The following is a 13,235-nucleotide window of genomic DNA, read 5'->3' on the forward strand; positions in this document are numbered from 1 at the left end:
GTCACGAGATATGTTAATGGTACTTCTTATTTTGGAATTGTAGAGAAATCACCAAGGGGCCCTGGGGTCCAGTTGCAGCTCTGGGCTTTAGTTTCTCACTTGTAAAATGAAGGTTTGGGCTAGATAATTTCTTAAGCCCTTTACCTCTGACAGCGTATGGTCTCCTAGGTGACTTCTTCTTCCTGGACCCCTATCACATCTCTCCAGGTATTTTTGTTAATATGTTTATTTCCTTAGATCATCTTCCTGAGTGAAGGGGACCAAGGTGCTACACGGAATGTTTGTGATCAAAGAGCCCCAGAAGCTGCAGCATTTGTATGAATCTTTGGAAAAAAACATCCCTGAGTCCTATAAGGTGAGGGAGGAAGGGTGATATGGGGAGAGAGAGGGCTTCTGAGTGAGGAGGATAGCTTCAGGGCTCAGAACCTTTCCAGGGCAGATGGAAGCACAAGTTTAAAGTGGGATTACTCCTCCAGGGATGACATCAATACCCATATCTACTGGCCTCCTTCACTTCTTTTTTTTTTTTTCCTTTTAAACATCTTTTGACTCCACTCTATGCTATCTCTAATGAAATTCCTTTGTTTGCTCTAAGCTATTGCAATATCTCCCTGTTTTCAATATTACCATCCCACCTGCAACTTGGTGACCAGAGTCATTTATCAGAAAAAATATAATTATATTACTCCCTTGTTTTAAAAGTGCAGTAGAGGTCCACAGCATAAAGTCGACAACACTTAACTGGGGATACAAAGGCTTATTAAAAACATCCCAGCCCCTTCTACTCCATCTCCCAACATTCCTCTGCCATGTGCTACATGCTACAATTATTGAGCCCCTCACAGTTCAGCAGGTATGATGTATGATACAATCTGTTACTCATTCAAGCATTTATTCATGCTTTTTTTCCTACCTGAAATTACTTGCCCTGCTTCTCTCTATTTTGCCAGGGAAAAACTTTACTTATCCTACAAGAATCACCAGTTCAAATGTGATGCCTCCTGTCAGTCACCCACCACTTCCTCCACACAACCACACGCATACATTCATCAGAACGTGTGTCCCGTTATGATCAGACTGTGTATTTCTCTATCCTTCTAGAATTTGCTTTTGAATTCACCTTTGAATTCTCTATACTTGAAATACAACTGATATATAATAGATGCCAAATAGATGATATGTTATAACATTTTAAAATGGGAAAAATGGTATGAATTTTTAAAAAATGAATGAATGAATGTCATGGGACGTAGCTCCTAATGATTCAGCTATTGGCTTGGATTTTTTGTGGACCCTCGCTGGACCATTTCACAGCATACTTTCCAATAAATGGTCCAATGAACCATTCTGGGAGCCCTAGTTCTAGCCTGTCCAATCTTCCTACCTCCTCCTGGTTTTATTTCCCATACCACATCCAAGACCTCATCTTGAAGACACACTTCATCCTCTCCTGTTTTGTTCTGTTGCCCTTGTAGGTGTATGGTGCCATTTTCCACATTATAAATAAAAACCCATTCAACCTGGAGGTGCTCGTGGATGCCTGGCCAGATTATCAGATAGTTATTACTCGGCCTAAGAAAGAGGTGAGACCTCCAATACAAGGCCAGTCATGCTCCGGATATTCTCTGTGTGGGAATCAAGGAACTGAAAGTGGGGGCTGGGGAGAAGAACCGTGGCACCCCTGATTCATATAGGTTTTGGAAAGACTGCTTGGGGGAGAAGGTAGGATGGTGAGATAAGGCATGGGAGTAACCCAAATAGCTAATAGTCCATGCCTTGTAAATAACATGAGGATCCCATCTAGTCAATTCTTTTCCATTAAGCTTCTGGTCACAGGCATACACCTCAGCACAGACACCTATGACTAGACGTGGTTAGAAAATGTCTTTCTTTCTCTATGACTAATTGAACATAATCCAATAATATTTGAGTCAGTGTTGGGTTTGAGATCTGAACCTGCCAAGTGACTAGTTGTGTGACCTTGGGAAGGTGACTGCTCTCTTAGCTATGAAAAGTGAGATTGATAAAATTACTACAAGGGGGGACCCCAAAACCCCAGAATTTATTTATTAAAAAATGTGTATTTATCCTTACATGTTTAAACTTCAGTCCCCTTCAAAATACCAGCACTCTCCATTTCATGCAATACACCTATTGAAACATTTTTTCCACTGCTCGAAAACAGTTTTTGAACTCATCAGTTTTGATGCCTTTTAGAGTTTCTGTCATTTTTTGTTTCACTTCCTCCACATCAGCAAAATGTTTCCCTTTGAGGACTTTTTCCATCTGGGGTAACAAACAAAAAAAGTTGCTCAGGGCAAGATCAGGTGAATAGGAAGGGTGGGGCATGGGGGGTCATTCACTTTTTGGTTAAAAACTGCTGAACACTCAGCATGGGGTAGGCAGGTGCGCTCATAAATCATCCATCATGAAATGGGCAAATGTGTTGAAAGAGTCTTCAGAAAAATTCACTAAAGGTGAACACAGCCTCTCTCAACAACGCCAGTGGGTACACTGATATAGATGGGTTCCTAGAATACTCACCTAGCAGGGGAAGCCTGTACTAGAAGAGGCTTGTCCTCCAGAAGACAATTCTGTTTTTTTGGGTTCCCCTCGCATGTGAGAGAATTGTTAAACAATAGACAAATCATGTATATTTAATAAGAATGTCTTCCCCATCTTCCAAGTTTAGGAGGTATAAGCAGTGAATCTTTTTCATCCCAGAGTAGGTATATTTTACCCTCCCTCTATTTACATAGTAATCAGGGGAATTAGAAAACAATAGCACCTACGATTAACACGCAGGATCCCCAGGAGAGTGTCAATAGCAGAAAGATAGCAGGTAGGAAGTGACAGTCTTGGCCTTGAACTCCAGGTGATTTTGTGTGCTCTAGCATGATGGATCTTTCTCAAAGTCCTCTTTATTCACATTTACATCAAGAGTCAGTCACCCCAGAGTGGTGGGTCAGAATTAGCTTAGTCATCACCTCTTCACAGTCCCAGAATGTTGACCCCCCAACCCTGTTCCTCATACTACTTTCTATGCTGGAAGCACTCTCTCTTTTAGATCCTTAATGAGTCCTGGTGCCCCTTCCATCCCAGAGAATGGAGCTATTTACTCACTCTCCCCAGGACAGCTGACTTTAGCGCATCATCAGAGAGGAAACACCTTCAGTGTGTCAAAGAATGGCAAAGCCATTTTATGTACCTCTCTCAGAAAAAGAGCATATCAAACAATCGAGTCTAGCACTGCAGACATATGCAAGAACATTTGGTAAATTATAGTGCAATGTAAATGTGATTGATGTTTGTTATGTCAGGAGATGAACAATGATCTGGATCATTATACCAATACTTACCACATCTTCACCAAAGCTCCTGACAACTTAGAGGAAGTCCTGGCATGCCCCCAGGTTATCAACTGGGAACAAGTCTTCCAGATCCAAGGTAATTGGTTTGAGTTAAAAGGCAAAGACCCCCTAGTTTATTCACAGCAGACATGGACGGTGATACAGAGCCTGTCTTTCTCCTCCCTCCAGGTTGCCAAGAGAACCTGGGTGAGGCAATAAGAAAGATTTCAGCTTCAAAATCAGTGCAGGTGGATTACACGAAGACCATACTCTTTTCACTACAAATACCAGGGAAACGCGAGACGTCAAGTGATGGCAAGGAGGATATGACACAGATATTTAAACAATCCAAAGAGAATGGAGCTAGAAGGTGAGGTTTTACTTTTATTCTTCTCAAACAGAATCATTAAGTTGCCATAAGGGCCAGACTTGGAAATACAGGATTTAAGACTAAATTATGATGAGGTACATGGTTGCATGGATAAAAGAAGAGAACTTTGTTTACTGAGCATGGCTAGGGCTTTCATTGGATGAGGTAATTTACATATATTAACTTACTCAGGTCTCACAAGAGAATTCCTGAGAAGGCACTGGACTTCATGGTGGCACTGAAAAATCTTTACTGAATTTTGCAAAAATGCTACAATGCTATATACAATATACAAATATTCAAAGTAAGAGGTAAAAGTTTGCACACTTCGATTACCCACAATTTTCCTGTCTAGGTATAAATATTCTTAATATTGGTGTATATGCTTTTAGTACTATGTGTGTTTTTTGTTACAATCCCAGCAAGTAAGAGCTCAGAATTCAGAGTTTTATCACACACACTTTATTGTTTGGCCAAATTTTACCTGCGCAGGAGCAGACCCTCCACCTACGAAGGGCGCGCCGCTGCTAAGGCACTAGGGTTTTTATACATAAGCGGAGCAAGCAAGCAGGGTACAAGGGCGAGAAGTGGCAGTTAGCGATAGGCTACTTTAGGCAGCTTCTTTTCTGCTGATTGGGTTCAAGGCTGTTACTGGGCCCCCCCTCTTCTGTCTTTCTCTGGTCAGGATGTTTATCTGAGGCAAGGCTCAACCGTTGCCCTATGCCTCCTCCTCATTCTTGTCGACTCTGGCCCAGCTGCATGGGGGCTGCACCCTGATATGTTTTTCTTGGTATTAGTTCCTCCCTTATCCTCAGCTTTGACCCTGCTCTCACGGCTCCCTCATTTTTGTTCTTTTTTTAAATAACATACATGCATACTGTACTGCAGCTTGCTTTTTTCACTCAGCAATATGTTATATATACATTTTTTTATGTAAGCTCACATGGATACTTTGCATTTATTTTGGTAGCTGCATAGATTTCTATAATAGGGAGATACATACTTATATATTCCCTTATTAACACAAAAATTCTGTTATAAATGTCTTCATAAGTAGATCATGGCACAATTTGTATAAATATTTCTGAAAGATTGATTCCTAGAATTTAAATAGTAGGGTCAAAAATATGTATATTAAGTGAAAATATCACCAAATTAGATGGTAAGAAACTTTGATTAATATAATATGTGATAGCATAACATATGAAACAACCTAAGTGTCCATGAGTAGGGGCATGGATAAATTCATTAAGGTATAATCCAAACAATGGAATGATATGCAACCATTAGCAAGAAAGAAGCAACTCTATATGAATTGATAAAAATTCCAAAATATATTGCTAAGCAAAAAAAAAGAAACAAATAAGATAGACAGAACACTGTACATTGTATGCTATCACAGCATGTACCCATCTAGAATTGCACAGAGTTCCTCTAGAAGATTACATAAATATATTGCATCACCAGTTGCTGCTAGAGAAGATAATTGGGTAATAGGGGGTCAGAGAACGACGTAATTATTCTTGGTTAATATCAATTTATGCTTTACAGTTGTGTATTACTAATTCAAAAGAATAACTAAAATCTAAACACCCACTCACACATGCAATTGATGTAGCTCAGAGCAAACAACATTCAAATCGTGCTTTGGACCAGCTGTATTTCCATGAGAATCTTAAGATAAACAGGGGAAAATGGTAAATGAAGAGTGAATATACTTAATATTATAACGCTGGCGATCTGGACTGAAGAACTTGTCCTAAGATGTTTCTTTCCTCTGAGCCTAAATGCACAGCTATCCCACCGGGGGAGGGCAGGTGACAATGCATGAGACTGTTGAGGAAGGACTAGGACGGGGTCAGGCATGGAAGAGAGCAAAAGAAAGCCTCATCCGCGTGCACAGAAGTTAGTGCTCAGTGACCTCACCCACTAGCAAACAGAGAGCAACTTCAAAACTGGCAAGTTCCTGAGAATGTTTTCTCTCTGGGGAGGAGCAAAAACTTCTTTGGGATCTTCCACCTGCCCCAACCTCCCCTACCCATAGAGGGTGTTATTCTGATTTTGCAGATGAGAAAACTCAGTCTCAGACAATTTATCCAAGGGCGGAATGAGGATTAAAATCCTGATTGTTCCCACCACGAAATCCAATTTTCCTACGTGTATCAGTGCTTCTTAAATAGCCCTTTTGGTACTTCCCTAGAGGCGTGTGGTGATGGGTTTTAGGATACGTGAAGCTGTAAGACTAACATTGCTCTCATCTTCCTGTCACATATATTTTATTGAAATATCTGTTAAAAGACATATCTTGTGTATTTAGATACTTTGTGGAGTAGAATTTAGAGCCCATGTGTTTCACATGTGGACCTTCAAAGAAAACTCAGCACATCTTCTCTTCCTTGGGGTATTTCCTTGGACTGCTTTTTTTTGGGGGGGGGGGATGTACTTTCTGCATCATAAAGCTATTAGGATTTCCTCCTTCTTGATTATTTGGGGAGATTTTAAAGCAGACATAAATATAACACTTTTGGGGGTGCATCTGTTTCCCCCTCCAGGCTGTGGGAGCCTCAAGAAAAGGAATGGTGTCATATTCATTTTCTGCAACTCTAGTGTTTGGTAAGAGTTGGCTGAATGAATGTTCTTCTTCTTTTTTTTTTTTTTTTTTTGACAGGGAGGGAAAGTTTTCAAACATCATCTTGGATACTTCATATGCAAGGCTTGTGAATGAGAAGTGGAACTTTGGAAAAAATGAGAGGAGCTTGAAATACGTTGAACGCTGCCTCCAGAATTTCCCATCATTTGGTCTGCTGTGTCCAGAGGGGCTCCCTATTTCTTGGATTGTGATGGAACAGTCCTGTGAGCTGAGGATGGGCTATACGGCCCCCGAATATCGCAAAAAAGGCAACATGTGGCAAATTTATGTCCAAGTGGCAGAGTATCTTACTCAGAAAAAAAATCCATGTTATTTTCATGTGGCAAGTATGTATGAAGTTATTGTACAGAAATGGATAAATTTTGGACTTAAGAGTCATCCTTGTGGTTGGCATCAGTGGAAGTGCATCCCCAAGAAATATTGCTGATTGGTGCCATTGTCCATTTCAAGCCTTTCTTATCAGTGAAAATACACCAGTACAAACACAAAAAAGCATCCAATTATCTGGGGTGCATGCATTGCTTTAGCCCATCCTTATGTAATACTTTAGTTTTCCTTCTCATTCATATTATAGAAAATTAGAAACTTGACCCTTTGATGCCATACTTTTCCTCTGTGGTGACAGACATTTCAGAATTAAAACTGCCCCATGTCAATCATTAGTGCCAAGAGAACCTTTTAAAAGCAATATTTTCTTCTTTGAAGAGGATGTCTTTTGTGAAAGGAATCCTGCTTTTTTTATGCTTCTGTGTTTGACAATAAAAAGTCGCTCTGAAAAGTGTCTCCTCTGGTATCCTCCCTTTCCTCTTACAAAGTTTTGCAAAGGATCTTTCAAAGGTGTGTCTTTCACTCAGCATCATTTCTTTTGGTCCTGGGTGTCTTCTAAAGAGCTTTAAGACGCTCTCCTGAATTAATGTATGTGGCTGTCAGTGACAGTTTGGTTTTCTGACTAGCTCTTTATCACAGGGTTTGGTAGTTTGAGTTGTGTGACTTCATATTTTCAATATTGTTTTCATATCTATGTGGTATTATTTTCCTGTTGTTGTAAAACATTACCATACACTTGGTGGCTTAAAGCAACACAAATGTATTGCCTTATATTTATAGTAGTCTGAAATCTAAAAAAAAGTCTTATGGGATAAAAATCAAAGTGCCAGCACAGCCTGTTTTTTCTGGAGGTTCTTCAGGAAGAATCCGTTTCCTCATCTTCTCCAGCGTGTACAGGCTGTCCTCATGCCCTGACCGGGGGTCCTGCGTCACACGACCTTTTCTCCCTCTATTTCCATCCACTTCACTTACCCTTCTTTTCTGTATTCAGGTCTTCCTTCCTCCCTCTTCCTAGGACACTTGTGATCACACTTAGGGCCCACTTGGGTTACTTACAATCCAGGATAACCTCCTCATGTCAAAATGCCTAACTTAGTCACCGCTGTAAAGTCATATAATTTAACAATCAGAGCTTCTAAGGATTGGCACCTGGATATCACTGGGAGTCATTATTTAGCTTAACCACATATGAGCATCAAGTTCATGTTTCTCCATGAGGAGAGTAACCTCATGCTTCCCGTTTGAGACTAACTAGCATTTCTTTTATTGTTATTTATTAAATTTATTGGGGTGACATTGGTTAATAGGATCATATAGGTTTCAAGTGTACATTTCTATGATACATGATCTTTATATGACATTGTATACCCATCAGCCTAAGTCAAATCATCTTCTGTCCTCGTGTATTTTGCCCTTGCTACCCCCCACCCCCTTCCCTCTGGTAATCACCATGCTGTTGTCCATGAGTTTCAGTTTTATATCCCACATACGAGTGGAATCATATAGTTCTTAGCTCTTTCTGCCTGACTTATTTTGCTTAGCCTAATATTCTCAGGCCCATTCATGTTGTCTCAAATGGTAGTATTTCATCTTTTCTTATAGCTGAGTAATATTCCATAATATAGAGGTACTAAGTCTTCTTTATTCATCTCTCTATTGAAAGACACTTTTGTTGTCTCTATGTCTTGGCCACTGTGAATAATGTTGCAACAAACATATTACTGCATATATCTGCATGAATAAATGCTTCTGAGTTTTTCAGGTAGACACCCAGAAGAGGATTGCTGGGTCATATGATAACCCTATTATTAATTTTTTGAGGAAATGCTGTACTGTTTTTCATAGTGGCTGTACTAGTTTGTATTCCTACCAGCAGTGAATGAGGGTCCAACAGTGTTCAGGTCCTCAGCCCATTTTTTAATTGGATTGTTTGTTTGTTTGATGTTGAGTTGTATGAGCTCTTTATATATTTTGGGTATTAACGCATTGTCAGAGCATTTGTTTGCAATTATCTTCTCTTGTTCATTTTTTTTTCCTTTACTTTTCTTGCCTTTGAGGTCAAATTCATAAAATGCTCTCTCTAACCAAGGTCTGTAAGTTAGTGCCTATGTTTTCTCATATGTGCTTTATTGTTTTAGGTATTATATTTAGGTCTTTGATCCATTTTGCATTAATTCTTGTACAAGGGGACAAACTGTAATCTAGTTTCATTATCTTTCATGTGGTATTTCAAATCTCCCAGTACCATTTTTTGAAGAGGACTTTTTTCTCCATTGTGTGTTTTTGGCTCCTTTGTCAAAAGTTATTTGCTTATATTCTTGTAGTTTTATTTCTGGTCTGTCAGTTCTGTTCCATTTGTCTGTGTGTCTGTTTTTCTGCCAGTACTATAATATTTTGATTATTGTAGCTTTGTAGTATAATTTGAAGTCAGGTAGTGATACATCTGGCTTTGTTCTTTTTTCTCAGTATTGCTTTGGCTATTCGAGGTCTTTTGTGATTCTATACAAATCTGGTGATTTTTTGTTCTATTTCTTTAAAAACTGATTTTGGAAATTTGATTAGGAGTACATTAGATTTGTATATGACTTTGAGTAATTTGGCCATTTTAACCATCTTGATTCTTAGAATTCATGAATGCACAATATTGTTCCAGTTCACTCTGTCTTTTTAAATCCCTTTATTAATACTTTGTAGTTTTCAGTATACAGGTCCTTCACATCATTTGTTAAGTTTATTCCTAGGGGATTTTTTTGTTTGTTTGTTTGGTTGGTTGGTTGCAAGTGCAAAAGGAATTGTTTTTTCATTTATTTTTATGAATTTTCATTGTTGGTATACAGGAAAGCAGAGGATTTTTGTACATGAATTTTGTATCCTGCACCTTTACTATATTTTTAAAATTGTTTCTAATAGTTTTTTGGTGCAGTCTTTAGGGTTTCTTATATATACAGAATCATATCATCTGCAAAAATTGATACTTTTCCTTCTTCTTTCCCAATCTAGATGTCTTTTATTTCTTTCTCTTGCCCGACTGCTCTGGTTAGGACTTCCAGAACTTTGTTGAACAAGAGTGGTGAGAGTGGGCCTCCTTGTCTTGTTCCTGACTTTAGAGGAAAAGCTTTCCATTTTTCACCATTGAGTACGATATTGACCGAGGGGTTTTCATATATGGTCTTTATTATGTTGAGATACTTCCCTTCTATGCACATTTTATTGAGTTTTTAATCATAAATGGATATAATTATCAAATGATTTTTCTGCATCTATTGATAAGATCATATGGTTTTTATCTTTTGTTTTGTTAATTTGGTGTATTACCTTGATTGATTTGTGCATGTTGATGCATCCTTGTGTCCCTGGAATAAACCCCACTTGACTGTGATGATTTTTAACATACTGTTGTACTCCATTTGCTAGCAGGGGCATTGTCAGTCCTATGACCGTACACACTCCCCAAGAGCCCAAATAAAATGAACTGCTTTAATGATGGTCATCATTTATTTTTTTCTCTCCTTCCACCCTAATGTTCCTCTTGCTAAATGACCAGCCCACCCAACATTGTCTTGTATTCAGGGGTGCTTCACAGAGGCACACATTTCCACTGGTTCCAGTCACAAGGCATGAGGATACAGGACAGATTATCACTGACTTTCTGTATGATATTGTTGGCTTTGTCTGTATGGTAATATATTGGGAAGCCTCGTTTCCCCAGAATCTCAAAAACAGCAGACATGGCATAGAAAATGAGACCCTGGCCTCGGTACTCAGGTATGGTGGCTCCCATCCGCATCTCTCCCGTCTGGTCCATTAGGCCCCAGGACACAGGGTTCCCCTCAGGCCCCAGCAGACAAGACGTGGGGAAGTTCTGGATGCAGCGCTCGATGAATCTCTGGCTCCTCTCATTGCCACCAAAATGCCAGAATTCATTCACCAGAGCAGCATGGGCAACATTGAGGGATGAGATTTGAAACATGTCTTTGTTGCTGTTGGAAACAAGGGAGAAGAGCCAATTATATCACATGCATTTGGAGTACTACGTTTATTTTCCCTCAAATTGTGTTTAGACAATGCGAATAAGAGCAGAGGTAAAGGTATAGACCCTGCAGCCAGCAGTCCTGGAAGCATAATCTGACTAGCTGTGCAATCCTGAGCAGGCAACACACTGTCTCTCTGCCTCCATTTTTACCTTTGTAGAACAGGAATATTAATAGCATCCTCATTGAATGGCAGGTTATGAATATTACATGAGATATTGCTTAAGTATAGGACTTATGTCCCATGAACAATAAGAATTACATAAAAATTAAGTATTGTTCTTCTGGACATTGCTGTGACATTCCACTTAAGATGAGGTAATTGCTATCACCCCTGTTTTGCAGATAAGAAAAACAGGTAAACAGAAAATAAACAAGGGTCCCAAAGCACATGCTAGCAATGTGCAAAACCAGAGCTGACAATCATGGACTCTTTGAATGTTGGTGGGAGGGGGCCCTTGGTCACTGCGGGGAGGCCCCAGTCCACAGAGGGACAGTGATATGGAGTGCAGGCGGCACCCCAGGTACAGGTCATCAAAGCCTGAAGGCGTCTGCTGTGGTGTAAAGGGGCTTCAGTAAGTGTCCTGGAAAGAGCCCACAATATAGAACTGGAAATTGAGACTCAATCCCCAGTTATGGTTTCAGGTGACCTGAACAAGCTATTTCCACATCTGACCCTATTTTCTGTCAGATAAAGACAGATAATATCTCCTACCTTGTGTATCTCATGGGAAAAACAAGACAATCCAATGAGATTATACATTTGGAGATGTCTTTCAGGTGTAATATGTGATGCAATGTGAATAAAGCTTTTCTATGCTTATTGACACACAGAAGGGCAGCCATGCAATTGGGCATCTCCAGATGAGATCTCCACCATCACTGCTCAGTTATACTCAGTGTTGGACTGAAAGTCAGAATTTGCTTAAGTTATCATGAATGGAAAACTTATGCACTGTGAATTCATCACATGAGTGTTTATCAAGCATCTAGTATGTGCTGTGTTCTCACTACTGATGATCTACCAATGAACAACATAAAAAGGGCACCTGCTCTTGTGAAGTTTGAAATATCACAGAAGAGGATGAAGCAACAGGCATGTAAATACACAAAGAAAGCTATTTCAGATTATGATAAGTCCAACAAAGAAAATAAAAATTGGATTATGTGATGAAGAATATGTCAGAAGGTGGTTTTAGACATGGTGCTCTGAGAATTCTCTAAGAAAATGACATTTAAGGGTATAAATGTAAAAAAAAAAAGGCAAATATGTGAAGATTATAGGGAGGGGCATTTAGGTAGACAAAGAACAAATGCAATGGCCCAAAGGCATGTGTGAGTCTATGAGATGAAGTTGCAGAAAGAACAGAGCCACTGGTTGGAGTAAGCAGGACAGACAAGATGAAGTTTGAGAGGTGATAAATGCCGGGCCTTGCAGGACCTTGAAAGTCCAGCTGAGAAACAGCAATAGCTTTCCAGTGGATGAACGGATATGGTCCAGGTTACCTATTACAATAAAAGAATCACTCTGGAAATGGATTGCAGGGAGGCAAGAATGAATGTAGGGAGGGAAGTAGTGAAAGATGTGAGTAGTGAGAGCATCTTTTTTCAGACTCACAGGGCTTTGACTTTGCTAAATTTAATGTTTGTCTCTGGCAGAGAAGGGAGCAGTCTTCTTGCCGTCTTGGACTCCATGTAGAGGATGCATTGTGTTTGCTTGACCTGGACCTGTTTAATAACTGCAAGTTTTTGTATGGCTTCATTCAGGCTGGACTGTGAACCTAGAAAGGGGTAAAGTAAGGAGAAAAGTGAGATGCTACAAGAAGCTTCCCAGTAGAAGTTTGCAGGATTTAAAGCCAGGCAATGTTGTTTCCCGTGTTGTCGATGAGCACGTGACCTTGGCTGTGTCACTGCCTGAGCATGTTTTCTTTTATGCAAATCAGAGATACTACTAGAAATCCTGACCATATCACTGTGAAATCACGGGAGAAGTGCAATTCAAAGAACCGCAGCCAAACTTACATGGGCCCATTAGACATGCCCAGGTATTGGTCTAATACCACATTTGATCCTTACATTGACCCTGTGTGTTACGTACTTTTATTTCCTCTTTCTTTAATATGAGGAAACTGAATAATGGTTAAGTTATATCATTTGTTCAAGATCACAATGCAAGTAACTGGCAGAGTAAGGATGCCCCCCTAGGGAGGCTGACTCTGGAGGGCATGCTCATAACCATGGCGGTCCCAGGTCCCTGTGACCTGGGAGGTGCTTTAGGGCACAAGGAGGAGTTGTTCGTATCCTTGGAATTGAAGGCCACAGGGTGAGCTCTGCTCTTACACTTCATCACCTAAGAGATCCTGAATACGACTGCAAAATATAACGAGATAGCAAGAAATTATATCACTCACAGTTTTTCATATTAACTCCATAAAGTGCAATGTCTGAATTCTACTCCACTAAAAAAAGAGGTGGTAGCACCAGCTGCAAGGAATGAACATCAATTT

At 39.8% G+C, this 13,235-nt stretch overlaps 2 protein-coding genes across 3 annotated transcripts in view; one reads left to right on the forward strand and one right to left on the reverse strand.

Moving 5' to 3' along the window:
• Positions 1-277: 277 nt before the first annotated feature.
• GLYATL2 (glycine-N-acyltransferase like 2) lies at positions 278-6,797 on the forward strand. Its single transcript, XM_054563635.1, has 5 exons — positions 278-355; positions 1,476-1,583; positions 3,321-3,447; positions 3,540-3,712; positions 6,399-6,797. The coding sequence occupies exons 1-5, from the start codon at positions 278-280 to the stop codon at positions 6,795-6,797; spliced, it is 885 nt and encodes a 294-aa protein (XP_054419610.1).
• Positions 6,798-10,182: 3,385 nt separating this feature from the next.
• Positions 10,183-13,235, reverse strand: part of LOC129062726 (glycine N-phenylacetyltransferase-like) — a 50,725-nt gene continuing 47,672 nt past the window's right edge. For both annotated transcript variants that reach the window (XM_054563751.1, XM_054563752.1), the window contains exons 5-6: positions 12,347-12,509; positions 10,183-10,677 (exon numbers count right to left, since the gene is read on the reverse strand). In XM_054563751.1, the coding sequence (XP_054419726.1) occupies positions 10,275-10,677; positions 12,347-12,509 (566 nt within the window). In that variant the 3' untranslated portion in view covers positions 10,183-10,274. The remainder of the gene's footprint in view (positions 10,678-12,346; positions 12,510-13,235) is intronic.

The sequence above is a fragment of the Pteronotus mesoamericanus genome, unplaced genomic scaffold (assembly GCF_021234165.1).
Source record: "Pteronotus mesoamericanus isolate MK-2021 breed Mesoamerican mustached bat unplaced genomic scaffold, CSHL_Meso_final scaffold_83, whole genome shotgun sequence".
In the NCBI taxonomy this organism is placed as follows: domain Eukaryota; kingdom Metazoa; phylum Chordata; class Mammalia; order Chiroptera; family Mormoopidae; genus Pteronotus; species Pteronotus mesoamericanus.